The sequence below is a fragment of the Notamacropus eugenii genome, chromosome 1 (genome assembly GCF_028372415.1).
Source record: "Notamacropus eugenii isolate mMacEug1 chromosome 1, mMacEug1.pri_v2, whole genome shotgun sequence".
NCBI classification, from domain to species: Eukaryota; Metazoa; Chordata; class Mammalia; order Diprotodontia; family Macropodidae; genus Notamacropus; species Notamacropus eugenii.
Window position 1 is genome coordinate 313,532,629 of NC_092872.1, and position 20,835 is coordinate 313,553,463.

Here is a 20,835-nt window from a genome sequence, read left to right on the forward strand (position 1 = left end):
TGTGGACTTTATGGAAATGGGTGACTAAGGAGGAAAAAAGTCTGAACCTTTGAGGCAAATTGTGTCTTAATGACCTCTTCATATACAATTGAGCTATTAATGTCCATCTGGAATGTCTATTGAGCATCTGAAAGCCTTCCCTTCCTTTACATTTCCATCATTTATTTATTTTTAAAACCTGAATTTAATACCCCAAAGAAAAATTAGTATTTCCACACAGAAAACAAAAAACAAAAGGAGGATTATATGTGAATTTCTATTCTATACCACTGGCTTTAAAAAAGAAAAATAAAGCCCAATACTAATAACTTAAGAAATAACTAACACTTTTGGAATATTGTATAATAAATTCAATTCATTATTTTCTAGTGTCCTGTTTATCTGCTTTTCCTTCTAAAGTATTTTTTGTATGTTTTTAAAATGCTTCAAGGGACCTTTTTCACTTTCTTTTTTAAAAAAAAATCATTATCACTACCCCTTCTCTCCAAATCCTTACCTTCTTTAAAAACAAAAGAGCAAAAAAAAACAAAAACAAAAACAAAAAAATACCCTTTAGAATACTACAAATACAAAGTACAGGTGAAGAGTTGGTTTTCAGTATAGTGGTAGCAAAGCAAATGTATAGAGAATGCATACAGCAAATGAGTAACGTCCTGTATTGAGTCCATAGCTAGCATTCTCTTACTTCAGGAGTTACTTTTTGAAGCTGCTTTTTCTTTCAGTTGACTATCTTTTTGTATTTGTCTATCCCTATTTTTCCATGATTCTTCTTGGTTCATTTCTCCTTACTCTTGGGGATAGCCTTTTCCTCATTAGGTGACAATCTGCTTGCCCTCAATAAAGCTCTTTGCTTTAGCCAGATGCTTTTTCGTGAGATGGTAAGGAAAGATGGTAAGAGTTTCTAGCTCAAGAGCTATTTTCTCTGAATTAAGGTTCTCCACAGCTGAACTGGTTGAACTAGACTAGACTCACAGATGTATTGACAGCTATTTTTATACACTGTTGAAGTGGTGTGACTCCCCTCCCCCCGCAAATTATAAGATGTTTCCTGTATAGTGTCATTTGCCTTTCTTCCATAGCAAAAGCTCTATGAACCTTTGAAATTGATTAAGGGCTTGTTTATAGAAGATAAGGTGGATGAAGTTGTAGGACTTTATTTCTTTGATTGTTTCAATTCAAGTGTTCATTTTGCCTTTTTCAGTTTCATTGGGGTGAAACCCACCCTTACATTTATCTTTGCATTGCTGAGTTTCAGATTATTTGAGGTTTGAAAGGTCATTATATTATTATTTTGAAATCAAGCCATTTAGCTAAGTGATTTTTTGTAAAGGATACTTGGAAGAGTAAAAGCTTATAGGATTATGAGTTTAGTAAAGGAAAAAAAAATCATTCTAGGTAAGTACCACCAAATCCAAGGAAAAATAAGAGTCATTAAAGACAATTCCAAGCATTTTGTGCAATATATTTTCTTTCACTGCTTTATCTTGGATTGGAGATTAACCTTTCACGCCAAAATCTATAGCAGTGGATTGTAAATGTTTACAAATGTAACAAATCTGAAAGAGTTTCAAGTACAGCCCCAGAGTTGGATTGTATGTACACATGACATCTGAAAATTAGCCTGAATAAATTTGGATATAATCACCTACAGGTTGGACATAAAGTAGTGACTTTTTTTGGAAGGGAGGGGAGAACAATTCATGAATATCACCCACTAAAGGGTAGAAAGGTTGCAAGCTATGTATCAGTAGAGGATGTACCAATACTGAATAAATCATGGGCTCTTAAACCATTAAAGCACAGTATCTTTTTAAATTCAACTGTTAAAGAAAAAAATCTGTTTAAATATAACTACCATAAACAATGATGCTTTTTCTCTACCTTTCCTTATACTAACTCAACTATTCCTTAACTATTTCTTGGAGAAAAAAAGGGCTGTATTTTTAAACTGTTGAACTCTTTTAACAATTTCAATAAAACTTTTACATCTGCCCTGAACTAAAAACCATGAAGGACATAAAGCTGTCTTTAGATGCTGCTTAAAATTAAAGTCACCAAGGGAGACAAATTATAGAATTGCCCAACTAAAATCGAAAAGACAATGAATGAATCAAATCACAGGCTGGAATACTTTCTTAAATATTATAGATTTATTTCTAGTTATTTTCCTTATTTTAAAGAGTAAATGGAACATTTTATAATTAGTATTTGGATACCTAAGTTGAATATATATGTGTATACATATATATGTATGTATGTATTTATTACTCGAGATCTTTATGATGAGAAAAGTACTCAGCTGAGGCTTATTTAGAGGAAGCTGGAAGACAGGGCACAAAAACATAAATATCAGCTAGATTAAGAGTGTGGCAAATCTCCATAACCTCTTGGCTAAATTTAAACATTATTCTCCTAGCACCTGAAATTTCTGGTTGACTTTAAACTATATCCCTTTACCCAGTCCTATTGATCCTTTAATACCAACTCATGCTTCTGATTCTAATCTATCTTCTGTTGTCTCTATATTTTACTCTTTATCTCTCGTAATAGATCTCTAGCCTGGTATGATTATCCCAGTAATAATATAAAGTCTTAGGTTAAAGAAGATGCTCTTTTTAGGTTCAAGATTGAGCCAAGATGGTGGAGAAAGGCCAGGAAGTTGCCTGAGCTTTCCCCAGTTTCCCGCAAACCAAGGGAGTTAAATCAAGCTTCTAAATGAATTTTTGGGAAAAGGAAGCCACAAAAAGACAGGGTTAAAGAATTTTCCAACCTGCGATAACTCAGAAGGACTTCAGGAAAGATCTGTCTCACTTGGGTGAAAGGAGAGTGCAGCTCAGCACAAGTGGTGTCTGGGTAAGTCAGTGGGGGTCTTTTAGACCCAGCATAGAAGGCCCCATGGTCCTGGCTCAGTAAGTCAACTGTGAGGCTTTTAGCCCCAACATAGTAGGCAAACTGCCTGTACTGGAGACCCTAGTGCAAAAAGTTAGTGACCAGGCCCCTGGCCCCCAGCACAAGAAACTTGGGAAAGAGTTTCCTGTATCCCAAGAGCAGAACTCAACTTTGAAAGTCACAAAATAGGCTGAAAATGAGCAAAAAACAAACAAAAAAGGATCCTTGACCAAGGAAAGCTATTAGGACAACAGGGAAGATCAAAACAAACTCAGAAAAGAACAACAATATTAAAATGCCTACATGCATAGCTTCAAAGAGGAACGTGAATTGGTCTCAAGTCTTTTCTTAGAAGAGCTCAAAAAGGATTTAAAAAATCAAATAAGACAAATAAAAGAAAAATTGAGAAAAGAAAAGAAAGATATGCAAGAGAATCTTGAAAAAAGAGCCTTGGAAAAGAAAGCACAAAATTGACAAGAAAACCACTCCTGAAAAAAATAGAATTGACCAAATTGGGGAAAAAAAAAAAAATCTACTGAGAAAACAATTCCTTAAAAAGTAGAATTGGCCAAATGAAAAAGAAGGTACAAAAGCTCTCTGAAGAAAGTAATTCCTTAAAAGTTTGAACTGGGCATGTGGAAGCTAATGACTCTAGGAGACATCAAGAATCAGTCAAACAAAATCAAAAGAATGAAAAAAAAAATAGGAGAAAATGTAAAACCTCACCAGAAAAAAAACAACTGACCTGGAAAATAGATGCAGGAGAGATATTTTAAGAATTATTGGACTAGATGGCGTAGTAGAAAGACGCACATACACATAGCTCCGAACCCACAACCCATAGAACAACTACAAAGAAGTAACTCACGGCGAGTTCTGCACCCAGAGGCCACAGAACATTGGAGCGAGGGAGATTTCTGTTCCGGAGAGACCTGCAAACCTCTCGTAAAAGGTCCTTCGTGCTGAGGACTGGGCGCCGGGACTGGGAGCTGAGTACAGCCCTGCTGTGGCCACGGCACCGAGGGGAGCGGATCCGAGCGGGCTTCAGGGACGGGATCTCCAGTGGCCGCACGGGTACCTCCACCCACAGGTGACGGGGGTCTGTGAGAGAGTCCCTTTGGCGGGTCGAGGGGGGAGTGGGGTGCCCCCGTGGCTCGGGCCCCCTCGGGAGACAGAAGCTGAGGGGCAGCGGCAGACCAGGGCTCTCCAAGCAGGCAGGAGCCTGGATCCATTGTTGAAGGTCTGTGCATAAACTCCCTGAGGGAACTGAGCCTGAGAGGCAGCCCTGCCCTCACCTGAGCATCTGAATTTAATCTCACACTGAATAGCAGCCCTGCCCCCGCCCAAAGCCCTGAGGCTGGAAGCAGCATTTGAATCTCAGACCCCAAACACTGGCTGGGAGGATCAGGAGGTGAGGTGGGTGTGAGGAAAATATTCAGAGGTCAAGTCACTGGCTGGGAAAATGCCCAGAAAAGGGAAAAGAAATAAGACTATAGAAGGTTACTTTCTTGGTGAACAGGCATTTCCTCCCTTCCTTTCTGATGAGGAAGAACAATGCTTACCATCAGGCAAAGACACAGAAATCAAGGCTTCTGTGTCCCAGCCCACTCAATGGGCACAGGCCATGGAAGAGCTCAAAAAGAATTTTGAAAATCAAGTTAGAGAGGTGGAGGAAAAGCTGGGAAGAGAAATGAGAGACATGAAGTCAAAGCATGAACAGCAAATCAGCTCCCTGCTAAAGGAGACCCAAAAAAATGTTGAAGAAAATAACACCTTGAAAACTAGCCTAACTCAATTGGCAAAAGAGGTTCAAAAAGCCAATGAGGAGAAGAATGCTTTCAAAAGCAGAATTAGCCAAATGGAAAAGGAGATTCAAAAGCTCACTGAAGAAAATAGTTCTTTCAAAATTAGAATGGAACAGATGGAGGCTAATGACTTTATGAGAAACCAAGAAATCACAAAACAAAACCAAAAGAATGAAAAAATGGAAGATAATGTGAAATATCTCATTGGAAAAACAACTGACCTGGAAAATAGAGCCAGGAGAGACAATTTAAAAATTATGGGACTACCTGAAAGCCATGATCAGAAAAAGAGCCTAGACATCATCTTTCATGAAATTATCAAGGAAAACTGCCCTGAGATTCTAGAACCAAAGGGCAAAATAAGTATTCAAGGAATCCACAGAACACCGCCTGAAAGAGATCCAAAAAGAGAAACTCCTAGGAACATTGTGGCCAAATTCCAGAACTCCCAGGTGAAAGAGAAAATATTGCAAGCAGCTAGAAAGAAACAATTCAAGTATTGTGGAAATACAATCAGGATAACACAAGATCTAGCAGCTTCTACATTAAGGGATCGAAGGGCATGGAATAGGATATTCCAGAAGTCAAAGGAACTAGGACTAAAACCAAGAATCACCTACCCAGCAAAACTGAGTATAATACTTCAGGGGAAAAATTGGTCTTTCAATGAAATAGAGGATTTTCAAGCATTCTTGATGAAAAGACCAGAGCTGAAAAGAAAATTTGACTTCCAAACACAAGAATGAAGAGAACCATGAAAAGGTGAACAGCAAAGAGAAGTCATAAAGGACTTACTAAAGTTGAACTGTTTACATTCCTACATGGAAAGACAATATTTGTAACTCTTGAAACATTTCAGTATCTGGGTACTGGGTAGGATTACACACACACACATGCACACACGCACACACACATAGAGACAGAGTGCACAGAGTGAATTGAAGAGGATGGGATCATATCTTAAAAAAAAATGAAATCAAGCAGTGAGAGAGAAAGATATTGGGAGGAGAAAGGGAGAATTGAATGGGGCAAATTATCTCTCATAAAAGAGGCAAGCAAAAGACTCATTAGTGGAGGGATAAAGAGGGGAGGTGAGAGAAAAACATGAAGTCTACTCTCATCACATTCCACTAAAGGAAAGAATAAAATGCCTACTCATCTTGGTATGAAAACCTATCTTACAATACAGGAAAGTGGAGGATAAGGGGATAAGCAGAGTGGGGGGGGATGATAGAAGGGAGGGCATGGGGAGGAGAGTACAATTTGAGGTCAACACTCATGGGGAGGGATAGGATCAAAAGAGAATAGAAGTAATGGGGGACAGGATAGGATGGAGGGAAATATAGTTAGTCCTATACAACACAACTATTATGGAAGTCATTTGCAAAACTACACAGATTTGGCCTATATTGAATTGCTTGCCTTCCAAAGGGAAGGGGTGGAGAGGGAGGGAGCTAAAGAAGTTGGAACTCAAAGTGTTAGGATCAACTGTAATGTTCTTACCACTAGGAAATAAGAAATACAGGTAAAGGGGTATAGAAAGCTATCTGGCCCTACAGGACAAAAGAGAAGACAGAGACAAGGGCAGAGAGGGATGATAGAAGAGAGAGCAGATTGGTCATAGGGGCAATTAGAATGCTTGGCGTTTGGGGGGGAGGGGAGAAAAGGGGAAAAATTTGTAACCCAAAATTTTGTGAAAATGAATGTTAAAAGCTAAATAAAAAAAAAAAAAAGGCACCAAAAAAAAAAAAAAAAAAAGAATTATTGGACTACCTGAAAACCACGATTAAAAAAAAAAAAAGCTTGGACATCATCTTTCAAGAAATCATCAAGGAGAACTGCCCTAAGGTCCTAGAATCAGAGGGTAAAATAGTCACTTAGAGAATCCACCGATCACCCCCTAAAAGATCCTAAAATGAAAACTCTAAGGAATATTGTAGCCAAATTACACTACTGTCAGGTCAAGGCAAAAATACAGCAAGCAACCAGAAAGAAAAAATTCAAATATCAAGGACTCACAGTCAACAATTCAAATATCAAGGAGCCACAATCAAGATTACACAGGTCTATGTGTTTAACAACAATGTATGTGTAGAATCCATGTAAGATTGCATCCCATCATGGGGAAGGAGGGAGAGAAAAATTTAAAATTTATGGAAGTGACTGTTGAAAACTGACAACAAATTAATTATAAAATTAAATAAAGAAAAAAGAAAAAAAACATTACACAGGACTTAGCAGTTTCTACATTAAAGGCTCTGAGGTTTGGAATATATTCCAGAAGCCAAAGGATCTTGGATTACAACCAAGAATCACCTACCCAGCAAAACTAAGCATAACTGTTCAGAGGAAAAGAAGAATATTCAATGAAATAACGGACTTTTGATCATTCCTAATGAAAAGACCAGAAGTGAAAAGAAAATTTGGTCTTCAAATACAAAGCTGAAAAAGTATAAAAAGGTAAATGGGAAAGAAAAAAACATGAATTCAACAAGGTAAAATTGTTCATATACCTACATGAAAAGATACTTATAACTCTTAAGAACTGTATCTCTATTAGGGTAGTTAGAAGTATACATAGACAGTGGAAGAGGGTAAAAGTTGACTTTGATGTGACAGTACAGAAAAAAATTAAGGGGTAAAAAAAAGTATTGTACCAGGAGAAGAGGAAACGGGGAGGCAGAATGGGATAATTACATGGTGCATAAAACCTATTTTTAGCAAAAGGGAAAAACAGGAGGCAGAGTGACCACTGTTTGAACCTTACTCTCACTGGATTTGGTTCCAAGTGGGAATAACATACACACTCAGCTGGGTATAGAAATCTATCTTACTCTACAGGGAAGTAGGAGGGAAAAGAAAAAGAAAAGGGAGAGGGCTGATATAAGATTAAAGAAGACAGTGGTCAAAAGCATCACACTGGTGAGGAGGGACAGGGTGAAAGGAGAAAGAGAGAAAAGTATAAACGGGAAAAACAGGATGGAGAGAAATACACAGTAATCATAACTGTGAATATGAATGCGATGAACTCTCCTATAAAACTGAAGTGGATACCAGAGGAGATTAAAAACTAGAACCCTACAATATGCTGTTTACAAGAAACATATTTGAAGCAGAGAGACACACAGAGAGCAAAGGTAAAAGGCTGGAGTAACAGAAGTAAAAAAAGCAGGGGTATTAATTATGATTTCAGATGAAGCAAAAGCAAAAACAGATCTAATTAAAAGAGACAAGGAAGGAAATTCTATCTTGTTAAAAGGTACCAAAAACAATGAAGTAATATCAGTACTAAATATATATGGTATGTTTATGTATGTATATGTATGTGTATATATGTTTATGATCAAATGGTATAGCATCCAAAAAATTTAATAAAGGAGAAATTACATAAGGTATGAGAGGAAACAGGCAATAAAACTACACTAGTTGAGGACCTCAACTTCCCACTCTTAGAATTAGATAAATCTAACCACAAAATAAACAAGAAAGAAATAAGAAGATGAATAGAATTTTAGGAAAGTTAGGTATGATAACCCTCTGGAGAAAACTGAATGGGGAAGGCAGAGCCAAGATGGTGGAATAAAGGCAGGGATTTGCATGAGCTCTCCTCCAAAAACCTTTCAAAAATGAATAAACAAATTATAGGGGAGGCAGAATCCATAAAAACATGGAGTGAAAAAAAAATGCCAGCCCAAGACAACTTGGAAGGTCAGTAGGACAAGTCTGTTGTACCAGGTTGAAAGAGACGTGCAGTCCAGTGCAGCACAGACCAGACCCCAGCAAATACAGAGCTGGCCTCTGGATGACTGAACTGCCAGCAGCAGTGACAGTTTCCAGACTTCTCGACCCACAGATGCCAAAGACAACTTAGAAAGTCAACAGGGAGAGTCTGTCACACTTGGGTGAGAGTACAGTACAAGGGAATGTAAGTTGCACCAGCACAGCTTTGGCCCCAGCAGGCCAGGACCAGGCATTGGGAATGACTGAATTAGCAGAGGCAGCTGCAGCAGCTATTTTAGGGCTCTGAGGCCACAGACAGCAAGGGGTCAGAACAACTGGTCAGAAGATTACAGGGCCTTCTTTGCTATCACTGACGCAAGACTCTGTTGCTTTGCGCACAGTTGAATCTAGGTCCTGGGTGGCAATCCCAGAGTGAGGAGGAGCACTAGCATAATAGAGCTTGAAGCTACAGCAGAGGGGGGACTCTACTCACAGTACCAGGGCATAAAAGAGTGCCTGTGTTCATGTACAGATTAAAGCACAGGCCAAGAGAGCAGAAAACACCTCTGCTTTTATTATACCACCTTGGAAGAACTGAAAACTTACAAGTCCCCAGAAATATCTTTGAAAACAGCTGCACAAAACCCCTGAAACTTGGGACAATGCAAAGCAAAGCCCTACTTTAACAGTAAAAATCAAGTAATTGGTTGGGAAAACAAACAAACAAACAGAAAAAAAACTTACTATAGAAAGTTATCACAAGGAAGATCAAACATGAACAAAGAAGATAGCAAAGTCAAAACTCCTACTCCAAAATGCCAAAGTCAAAGCCTTCAAGAAAAATATGAATTGGTCTCAGACCATGGAAGACCTAAAAAAGGATTTTAAAAATCAAGTAAGAGAGGTAGAGGAAAAATTGAGAAGATGAGTGATGCAAGAAAATAATGAAAAGAGTCAACAACTTGGTGAAGGAGACACAAAAAAATGCTGAAGAAAATAGCACCTTAAAAAACAGGCTAGGTCAAATGGCAAAAGAGGTACAAAAAGCCAATGAGGAAAAGAATACCCTAAAAAGCAGACTCAGCCAAATGGAAAAGGAGGTCTAAGAGTTCACTGAAGAAAACAATTCCTTAAAAATTAGAATGGAGCAAATGGAAGCTAATGACTTTATGAGAAACCAAGAAATGATGAAACAAAACAAAAAGAATGAAAAAACAGAAGACAATGTGAAATATCTCATTGGAAAAACACCTGATCTGAAAAATAGATCCAGGAGAAAGAATTTAAAAATTATTGGACAACCTGAAACCCATGATAAAAAAAAGAGCATACTCATCATCTTTCAAGAAATTATCAGGAAAATTTCCAGGAGGTCCCAGAACCAAAGGGTAAAATAGAAATGGAAAGAATCCACTGATCATCTCCTGAAAGATGAATGAAAACTGCCAGAAATATTATAGTCAAATACTGTAAGCAGCCAGAAAGAATTTCAAATATTGTGGAGCCACAGTCAGGATAACACAAGATTTAGCAGCTTCTGCACTGAAGGATCATAGGGCTTGGAATAGGATATTCCAGAGGGCAAAAGAGCTTGGATTAGAACCAAGAATCATCTACCCAGTAAAACTGAGTATAATCCTTCAAAGGAAAAAAATTGACATTCAATGAGATTAAGGACTTTCAAGCATTCTTGATGAAAAGACCAGAGCTGGATGGAATATTTGACTTTCAAATATAAAATTTGGGAAAGCATTCAAAACGAAATAGGAAAGGGAAGTCATAAGGGACTTAATAGGGTTAAACTGTTTACATTCCTACATGGGAAGATGATATTTATAACTCATAAGTCCCTTCCCATTATTAGGTTAGTTAAGGTATATGGAAAGGGGACACAGATGCAAGTTGAATATGAAGGGACAATATCTAAAAAATAAAATTAAAGAGTAAGAGGGAGAAATGTACTGGGAGAAAGAGAAAGGGAGAGGTAGAATGGGATAAGAGGCAAAAAAAAGTTTTTACACTGGAGGGGAATAGGGTAGAGATGAGGGGGAGTGAACCTTACTCTCATCAGAACTAGCTCAAAGATGGAATAACATGCACAGGCAACTGGGCATAAAAATCTATCTTACCCTACAGGAAAGTAGAAGGGGAAGGGGATGGAGTGGAAGGGGGGGCAGAGTGAGGAAAGGGGATAAACATGGTGGGGACAGACTGGGGGAAAGGGTAGTCAGAAGCAGAACACTTTTTTTTTTTTGAGATGGCAGAGTCATGTTTTATTTTATTTTTCAGTATTAATTTATTTTTTTTCAGTTTTCTACAATCACTTCCATGAGTCTTAGATTTTCTCCCACTCCCTCCCTGAGACGGCATGCAATCTTATATGGGTTCTACATATACATTCTTATTAAACACATTTTCACATTAATCATGTTACACAGAAGAATTAAAATGAATGGGAGAAACCATGAGAAAAACTCAAACAAAACAAGACATAACACAAGAGAAAATATTCGAAGCAGAACACTTCTGAGGAGGGACAGGGTGAAAGAAGAGAGAGAACAGAAATAAATGGGGGCAGAGGGAACTGGATGGAGGGGAATACACTTAGCAATGTTAAGTGTGAAAAAAAAATTAAAGTTCCTCTGATAAAGGCCTCATTTCTCTAACATATAGAAAACTATGTCAAATTTATAAAAATAAAACAGGATCAAATAGCAAAAAAAGAAAGAAAACTGAATGGAGATAGAAAGGAGGATATCCCTTTTTCTCAGTGCTACATGGCACCAACACAAAAATTGAACATGCATTAAAATAGAAAGACATAAATAGTAAATGTATCCTTTACAGGTCATGATGCAATAAAAATTACATGTAATAAAGTGCCATGGAAAAACAGACTGAAAATTAATTGGAAACTAAATAATCCTAAAGAATGAGTGAATCAAACAACAAATCATACCAACAATCATAATCTCATCAAAGAGAACGACAATAATGAGACAACAGACCAAAACTTATGGGATACAGCCAAAGTAGTTCTTAGGGAAAGTTTTATATCTCTAAATGCTTACATGAGTAAAATAAAGAGGAGCAGATCAATGAATTGGGCATGCACCTAAAAAAAAAGCTAGAAAAAGAACAAATTAAAATTCCCTATTAAACACCAAATTAGAAATCCTGAAAAAATCAAAGGAGAGATTAATACAATTGAAAGTAAGAAAACTACTGAAGTAATAAATAAAACTAAGAACTGATTTTGTGGGAAAAAAAATAGATCATCAAGCCTTTGATTAATTTGATTAAAAAAAGAAGAAAACCAAATTACCAGGATCAAAAGTGAAAAGGGTGAATTCACCACCAACGAAGAGGAAATTAAAGCAAATATTAGGAGCTCTTTTGCCCAACTGTATGCCAATAAATCTGACAATATAAGTGAAATGGATGGTTATTTGCAAATATACAAATTGCCCACATTAACAAAAGAGAACATAAAATACTTAAATAATCTCATTTTAGAAAAAGAAATTCAACGTATCATAAATGAACTCCCTAAGAAAAACAATCTCCACCGCCAGATGGATTTAAAAGTGAATTCTACCAAACATTTAAATAACAATTAATTCCACTACTATTTAAACTATTTGGAAAAATAGGCAGAGTCCTAAAAAATTCCTTTAATGACACAAAAATGGTGCTGATATCTAAACCAGAAAGAGCCAAAATAGAGAAAGAAAATCACAAACCTATTTCCCTAATGAATATTGATGCAAACATTTTAAATATTAGCGAAGAGATTATGGACAAGGTGGGATTTATACCAGGAACGGGGGGATCATTCAACATTAGGAAAACTATCAGCATAATTGATCATACAGATAACAAAATAAACAGAAAGCATATGATTATCTCAACAGATGCAGAAAAAATGACAAAATACAGTACCCATTCCTATTAAAAACACTAAAAAATAGAGGAATAAATGGAGTTTTCCTTAAAATGGTAAGTAATACCTATCTGAAACCACCAGTAAGCATTATCTGCAATGGGGATAAGGAGAAGCCTTCATAACAACATACTGGGTGAAACAAGGATGTCTATTATCACCACTACTATTCAGTACTACACTAGAAATGTTAGCTTTAGCAGTAAGAGAAGAAAAAGAAATTGAAGGAATTCAAATAGACAATGAGGAAACAAAACTATCACTCTTTACAGGTGATATGATGGTACACTTATAGGATCAACTAAAAACATGTCATACCATATACCAAGATAAGGTCACAATGTGTATATGACTTAGAAATTAAAGCTATCTACAGCCATATGAAAAAAATCCTCTAAATTCCTGTTAGAGAAATGCAAATTAAAACAACTCTGAGGTACCACCTCACACCTATCAGATTAGCTAATATGACAGAAAAGGAAAATAATAAATGTTAGAGAAGATGGGGGAAAACTGGAACACTAATGCATTGTTGGTGGAGTTATGAACTGATCCAACCATTCTGAAGAGCAATTTGGAACTATGCCCACAGGTAACCAAACTGTGCACACCCTTTGATCCAACAATACCACTGCTAAGTCTGTATCTTAAGAAAAGGACATACATGTACAAAAATTTTTATAGTGGCTCTTTTTGTAGAGTTCACTTAAAGTATTAAGTAGTTTAGGTAAGGAGACCAGTGGTGGAAAAATGATGGAATGGAGTCCTATTTCTTCCAGAAAATTGTCTTTTATTATACCATGTTGTTTTTTCTCTAGGATAAGGAAAGAATTGGTGATGGTATCATCACAAATATGACTCTAGCATCTAAATATTTAGATTTTTCTATGACAGAAAGCAAACAAAGAAGTTCCGATCCCTATTAACTTCACACTGTGATAAAAAATTTTCGGGATTAGAACAAATATTAGGGGTTAATTAGAGGTATCAAGATTATGTCTCATAGATGGCAGATACAATTCCATGTCAGGTTGCCTTTTAAATAATACCTTAACTAAATTGTGGTGTGACTTTGGACAAGTTATAACCTTTCAAGATTTTCTTCATTATTACAATTCCTCTTAGTTAATTTTAGAGATTTACCTGACATTTAGTTGAGAAAATTAGAATTGAAAGATGTATTTCATTTTCGACAAATTTCTACCTATTTTGATCATTTACCTATGACAATGTAACTGAAATTTTTCAATTACATTTCTTAGTATTAAACATCAGTATTTTGTATTAATCCTATGTTTGAACTGATTATGCTTACCAAAGTTTATTTTATATAAAATACACATATGTATATATATCTATATATGTATATAGTTTATTTGATATGAAATGCTTTATTTTATGTAAAATACGTGTATATGTGTATATCTTTGTATATATGTGTATATGTATATGTGCATATATATATATATATATGCACACACATTTGTATATGCTTTCTTTTAGTTGTTTTTCGATGGCAAAAAAAATGCCATCACGTATAAGGTTTTTTTAACCACCTTTTTCTTTGGATAATAACAACTAACATTTTATATATCATTTTAAGGTTTTCAAAGCATCTTACATGTGTCATCTCTTTAGAAGTCAATTGCTCAGATGCACACAACTAGTAATGATCAAAGACAGGTCTTCATGACTCCACTTCTGGAATTCTCTCCACACTCCTACTTATCTGCCCCAGATAAAATAAAATTTGAAACTGCAGTTTGGTACTGTCGAACACCTATTGAAACAACTATGACTGAAATTCATATGTAATAGAAAAGGAGAGATAAAAGAAGCCTGTTTATGGTTATTTTAAATTACCATTATTCTTACTCTATTCAAAAGGAATCCCATTAAAGTAATATGAAAAGACTAACAAAATCCAATTATCTACTAATTCTGAAGTGCTAAATTGTTTTTTCTTTCTGGATGACATAAACACAAATTTCAGATCATTTATTCTAATTTCATTTTACAGGTGAAGAAACTAAGGCTCAGAAGGGGAAATAACTTTTCCAAGGTCACATAGGTATTTAAGACAGGGATTTTCTCTGAAGTCTTCTTATTCCAAATTCACTGATCTCTCTAAAAACATTTTTGCCACATGGCTTCAAGGAGAGATTAAAGAAGTTATAATATATTCACACTGAATATTTAACCATCCCTAATAAATTTGCAAAATCCCAAAAATTTCCAGTGGAGAAGGTAAGGAGTGGGAAAGAAAATAATCACAATCTCTCCACATCCCTCCACCCCCTCTCTTTCTAAATCATCAGCAGATATTTGCAAATGCTATATAAGAAACATAGTTCATTACTACTTAGAATAACAATGTTCCAAAGCATTGCTATCCTTGAAGTGAACTTATTTTTAAAAATAATAAATCTGTTCAAGCCAAAGAATCTGAAACAAAATTTAGGGAAAGGAGTATAGTTGCACATCAAGTTTTAGGGTACTAGGACACCTTTCTCACATTAACTGACAACTATATGTTGAAAATAGCACAGCTGGTTATTCATGTTTTTAAAGGCAGTGAAAAAAATTTAAAAAATAAAGGCAGTGAATAAGAACTATTTGAATTACTTGAAATGTGGGTTATGCTTAGTGTGACAAAAGAAAAAGGAACTAAAACATGAAAAATTAGCTTTAATATTTTCTCTTATATTGTCTGTTTACCATTATAAGCCTGTATCAGGGCTCTTACTCTCTATGAAACTTTCCCAGACTAGGCAAAGAAGGTATGGGATTTTCCTCATTTACTTACACATGTATAGATTTTAATATTTACTCTTATTTATTAACTAATCATTTTAGTTTATTAATTATACTAAGTAGCAAACATCCTTAGTGCAGAAGCTTTAGAACAGAAGCTTTATTTGATCTGTTATACACCACAGCTGAAGTGCCTCTTCTAAAATTATTATGCCCCCACAATATAAATTTTCACAGAAAATGAATGGTTCTTTTTTATATTTATTAAAATTTCTCTTTAAAGATCTTTTCAGATGGTTAAGTGAAGTCAGATGATGAATAATACCTCTGTGCCTTCTAAGAATTATCATTAATTCAATAAGGTTTCAACATACTCATAATTCTAATCTTTTTTTTTAAAAGAAGGAATTCTTTTCTTCCCTTCCCCAGGTCTAACTGTTTTTTTCAGAGTTGAAGGATATTATACTGTACCTTGATTTCTTCTATTTCATCTGGTACTATCTTGTAAGCCGATATAGTCCCACCCAACCTGAAATTGGGAGAAGAAAATACTCTCAAAATCAAGAATAGCATATAGGAAAATATGGAAAATATAAAATGCAAGATCTTCCAATTAGTTTATAAGAAAAACTAAGTGACATTAGGGAAGATGGAAACCTACTAGGTGAATTTCAACAAAAACTATATATTATTGGTTAGCAGATTAAAAAAAAGAGTTCCATGAGTCATCAAGTGTAGGCAACAATGCACCTCCTTTATTTTATATCAAGTTAGGCTTTCTTTTTCAACTATGACAAACATTAAATTTATGTAACAGAAAGAAAATGAGCTTGGAATCAGATTTCCTAATCACTATCACAAAATGAGAATTTTTTTCAAAAATAATGAAGCATATTCAATTTTGCTCCTCATTAAAATATTATTATTAAAATATATAAATATGACTTAATCATGAGAGATTTAATATCATCCACAAGATAAAACTAACCGAAAATATTAATTTTACAATAATTTCATATTTAAATAATTTTCATTTTGTATGTTTTATAATACACGTATATATACACTAGGTGGGTGTCATAAAAATTTTAAGGATAGGAACGCATAACTGAGAAAGTTTAGACATTAATAGTTTAGTATATAACAAAGAAAAAGATAGTTTCATCTTAAAATTTATTTTATAGTGCATATAGATCATGCTACTGACACTTTCACACACACACACACATTACTGACATTTGAATCCAGTTTTACAAAGTAAAAAAAGTGGCAGTCCCAGACTTCCAGATAAATATTACTACATACTAATTCAGTGACAAACCATTTCTACTCTGAAAGGCAGAGGCAGCAGATGGTTTAATATATGTCCACTGAAATTGAGGAGATAGAACCATATATGTAACAGTCTGATGAATTAACAGACTGACTAAATCAGGGGTGGGGAACTTGCAGCCTGGAGGCCACATGTGGATTTCTAGGCCCTTGGGTGTCAACTTTTGACTAAGTCCAAGTTTTATAGAACAAATACTTTTATTAAGGGGATTTGTTCTGTGAAGTTTGGATTCAGTCAAAGGGCTGCACCTGAGGGCCTAGTAGGCCACATGTGGCTTTAAGGCCACAGGTTCTCCACCCCTGGACAAAGTTAAGAAGTTCATTCTGAATATACTAACCAGATAAATGAGAAAAGGCAATATAAATGATGTGAAAAGTGAATAGACCTAACATTGCAAATAAATTCTAGAAATAATGAAAGAAAAAACTGACTAATAAAAAACAGCCTTAGAGAAACTAGCTCCACAAATCAACTTCCTTCTGTTCCTTTTTGCCTCTTCATTTTTATCTACCACTTATACTATTTCACCAACTTAGTATCATGTCTACTTCTGTGGATCTGAAAATTTTCCAAAGAGAAAAGTAATCTTCATCAATCTGAGTTTTCAAAAGGCTCTGATCTTTACAAGGATATACAAAATAGATATCACTGCATATCTTATACTACAAACAAATACTGACATATTTCAACTGTAAATAAGTTCAAAATAATTTTCCTCTCCAAATTAATTTTGAATTTTAGGATAATTGAATAAATTTGGTATTACATAAAAGGTAATTTAAATCCTTCAAATGTGTACAACAATTACTGCTGAAATAATATTTGACTCAGAATTCTGGACAAGATAGTTAAGTAAATTTCCTGAGGATTTAATATTAAGGTGCATATAAAGAGACTATACTATAGATCTCAAATCAGATATTTGATAGTATGCTATGAGTGTTTGAGTTCTTTAGAATTCAAACTTTAAAACAACAATCTACACCACCTAAACTTTGATTATAAAATGCTTTATATTATTTTATAATTATTTCATATGATAAATTTTGTTTCCATCATTAAGCAAATACATCTTATACTTCTATTGTGTCTACGGTGCCTAACACAGTACTGAATTACAAGCAATATTTAATTAATATATATTGAATAGACTTTCAAATATTTCTGAAAAACAATATATGAAGTAACAACACACAAACACACAATAAGTACTTAATATTTTTTCTTTTTAAAAATTTTTTTTGACTAAAATAGTAAAACTTAAATATACAATAGAGAAAAGGAAAAAACATTATAAACTTAAATATTGAAACCAAAACAAAATAAGAAAAAAGCATGTAATGTGCACAGCAGAACATAAGAGAGAATTCAAAATACATAGCAGTAAATTTCCATGTCAAGAAAGACTATATAATAATAATCTACATTGGTATTAATATGTAATATGATTATAACATAAGATTAACAGGTTTAATATGCATTGCATTGAGAGCTGCCCATCTTTTCTTTGCTTCCCTGTAACTTTTCTTTTGTTCTCTGCTGTGCACTTTTTAATTTGTTCTTTTCCCTTGCCTTTCTCTGCCCCTCTTCCCCCAAAGGCTACCATTAAGCATGGATATATTTAGACATATATACACACACACACACATACACACATACATACGTACATAGACAGATACTTTCCCTATCAAATTCTACCACTGATCTTTGTTTTTGTATTTGTGCCCATCTCTACTTTTCCATCATTCCTGAGGCCTCCAGTTTACTTCTACTATCTATCTTGTCCTCCCATTACTTAACCTACCCTGCCCCCGCAAGATCCCTCCTTTATCCTCCCATTCCCATTAATCTAAACACTGTTCTATATCCCCCTCTAACCTATTCCCTCAACCTCTCATCTAGAGATCCTTTCCTTATCCTCTCCCCACTCCTTATCCCCTTAGCATTTTGTTTCTTTCTGAATTTAGACTTTTATACATCCATATACATACAATGTTTCTTACATATTATCCAATTACTAATAACAATTTTAGACATACATTTCACATACATGAAAAATAAATAGGCTATCCTTATTGAGTCCCTTGTAATTAATTTTTGGTTTGAACCTTATATTTCTCTTAGCTCTTGTAGATCAAATCTATTAAGTATAGTTTTTTAAAACAAAGTCCTGAATATCTGACAATTCATTAAATATCCATTTTTTTTTCTATTCAGGATTATGTTTAGTTTTACTGGGTATGATATTTTTGGCTGGAACCCCATAGCTCTTTGATATATTGTGTTGCAAGACCTGTGGTCTGTGTCACTGCTGCTTGGTCCTGTGTGATTCTAATTGTGGCACTGCCATGTTTAAATTGCTTTTTTCTTATTGCTCATAATATTTTATCCTAGAGGGTTTTGACTGTGGGTTTCCTTCTTAGGATCTCTTTTAGGTAATGATTGGTGGGCTTTTTCTCTTTCTACTTTCCCCTCTTGTTCTAATGCTTCAGGACAATTTTCTATAATTATTTCTTGTATTATTATATCAAGATTATTTTTGTGTTCATAGCTTTCCAGTAGTCCAATTATTCTTACATTTTCTCTTCTTGGTCTGTTCTCCAGATCAGTAGCTTTTCGTTATGAAATATTTCACATTATCTTCTACTTTTTTATTCTTTATATTTTGTTTTATTATTTCTTGATCTCTTTTAACTTCATTGGATTCACCTTGCCCAATTCTTGTTTTCAAGGGGTCATTTTCCTCCTTAAGATTCTGGATCTCCTTTTCAAATTGGTTGACTTTCTTTGCATAATCTTCTTCTTTTTCTTGCATTGATTTTTAAAAAATTTTTTCCTCAATTGCTCTAATTTGAGTTTTAAAGTCTTTTTAAAGTTCTTCTACGAATTCTTTTTGGGCAGGTGACCATTTTACATTACTCTTTGGGGTAGAAGAGGATTTCTTTACTTCAGTACTCTCCTCTGAAAATGAACCCTGGTCTTCTTTACTTCCATAGTAACTCTTTGTTTGGATTCTTTCTCCTTTGTCTGTGTATTTTTTTTAAACTTGTAGTACCTTAGTTTTTGTAATCACCTCTAGTCCTGGGAAATGCGGGGGATGGTGCCTCTGGTCTCAGATCCTCCAGTTCTCCCCTCTGTCCTGGAATCAAAACCAAGACCTCCAGCCTTTTCTAAGTGCCTACAGCCAGCAGTGTTTCCACTCCATTGCTTTTGCACTCACTGGGTGTGTACTGGTTCCTTCTTACCTCAGACTACATCTCCACAGCACAGCAAGGTCTGTTGTTTCTTGTCAGCAGAGGTTCCCCTCGATCTTCCCTGGCTCAAAAGCCCAACTCCCCTCACTGTCCTATGGAAAAAAGTTTCTCAGGCTGAGCCTAGGCACCCTCCCAACTCAGCAACCCCAGGGCTTGCCACTTGTTTAAGCAGACCTAGCTTGGAGATATTTAATCTTCACAGGGACCAAACCTTGTCCTGAGATTTTTAATCAGATCTTCTCCAATTATCCCAGGAGGACCCCTGTTCTGCCCTTACTACTTATTTTTACTGATCTATGTTTGCCCATTTTATCTCTTTTGTGGGGGCAAAATCTTAAGAGACTGGAATTTTCTGACTTACTCTGCTCTCCACCCAGAATCTCTCCCATAAGTACTTAATATTAATGATTTTTCATTCATCCATAAGTATATACAACTTTTCAATGCTCCTGACTAGATTATGATTCTATGACAGCAGGAATCCCATGTTTGTGGCCTCCATGGTGCACAGATAGTACAGTATCTTGCATATAATGGATGTTCATTGAATATTTATTGAATGCCCACTAATATAATTTTTCTAAGCTAGATGTCTCCAGCTGATATCTGTATCTTTTTACCTCTGTTCTCTGTGTCTGTAATTTTGATTCACCCAATCACAAATAAAACCACATCTATAAATTTCACATTAAATAACATGGCAAAAAGTTGCTGCTGAAATTATAACATACAGGCATGGAGATACTGAGGGTTCAGTTCTAGACCCACTGCAATCAAGAAAATATTGCAATAAAGCGAGTCACATGAGTTTTTTTGTTTTCTCAGTGCACACAAAAGTTATGTTTGCACTATACTGTAGTCTATTAAGTGTGCAATAGTATTATGTCTAAAAAACGGTAAATATCTTCATTAAAAAATCCTTCATTGTTAAAAAATGTTAACCATTATCTGAGTCTTCAGCAAGCAGCAATCTTTCTGCTGGTGGAAGGTCTTGCCTCAATGTTGATGGTTGCTGATGGATCAGGTTAGTGGTTGCTGAAGGTTGCTATGTCAATTTCATAAAATAAGACAACAGTGAAGTTTGCCACATCAGTTGATTCTTCTTTTCATTTGAAGACTTAGAGGCCATTGTAGGGT

The 20,835-nt window shown here is 35.1% G+C and overlaps 1 protein-coding gene across 9 annotated transcripts in view; it reads right to left on the minus strand.

Moving 5' to 3' along the window:
* The window catches only part of GPHN (gephyrin), a 749,523-nt gene that overhangs the window by 444,892 nt on the left and 283,796 nt on the right, over nt 1–20,835 (minus strand). For 8 of the 9 annotated variants that reach the window (XM_072629565.1, XM_072629558.1, XM_072629556.1 and 5 more), the window contains one exon: nt 15,583–15,640. The exons of the other annotated variant lie outside the window; for it this stretch is intronic. In XM_072629565.1, coding sequence (XP_072485666.1) covers nt 15,583–15,640 — 58 coding nt within the window. The remainder of the gene's footprint in view (nt 1–15,582; nt 15,641–20,835) is intronic. 9 annotated transcript variants of the gene reach the window in all.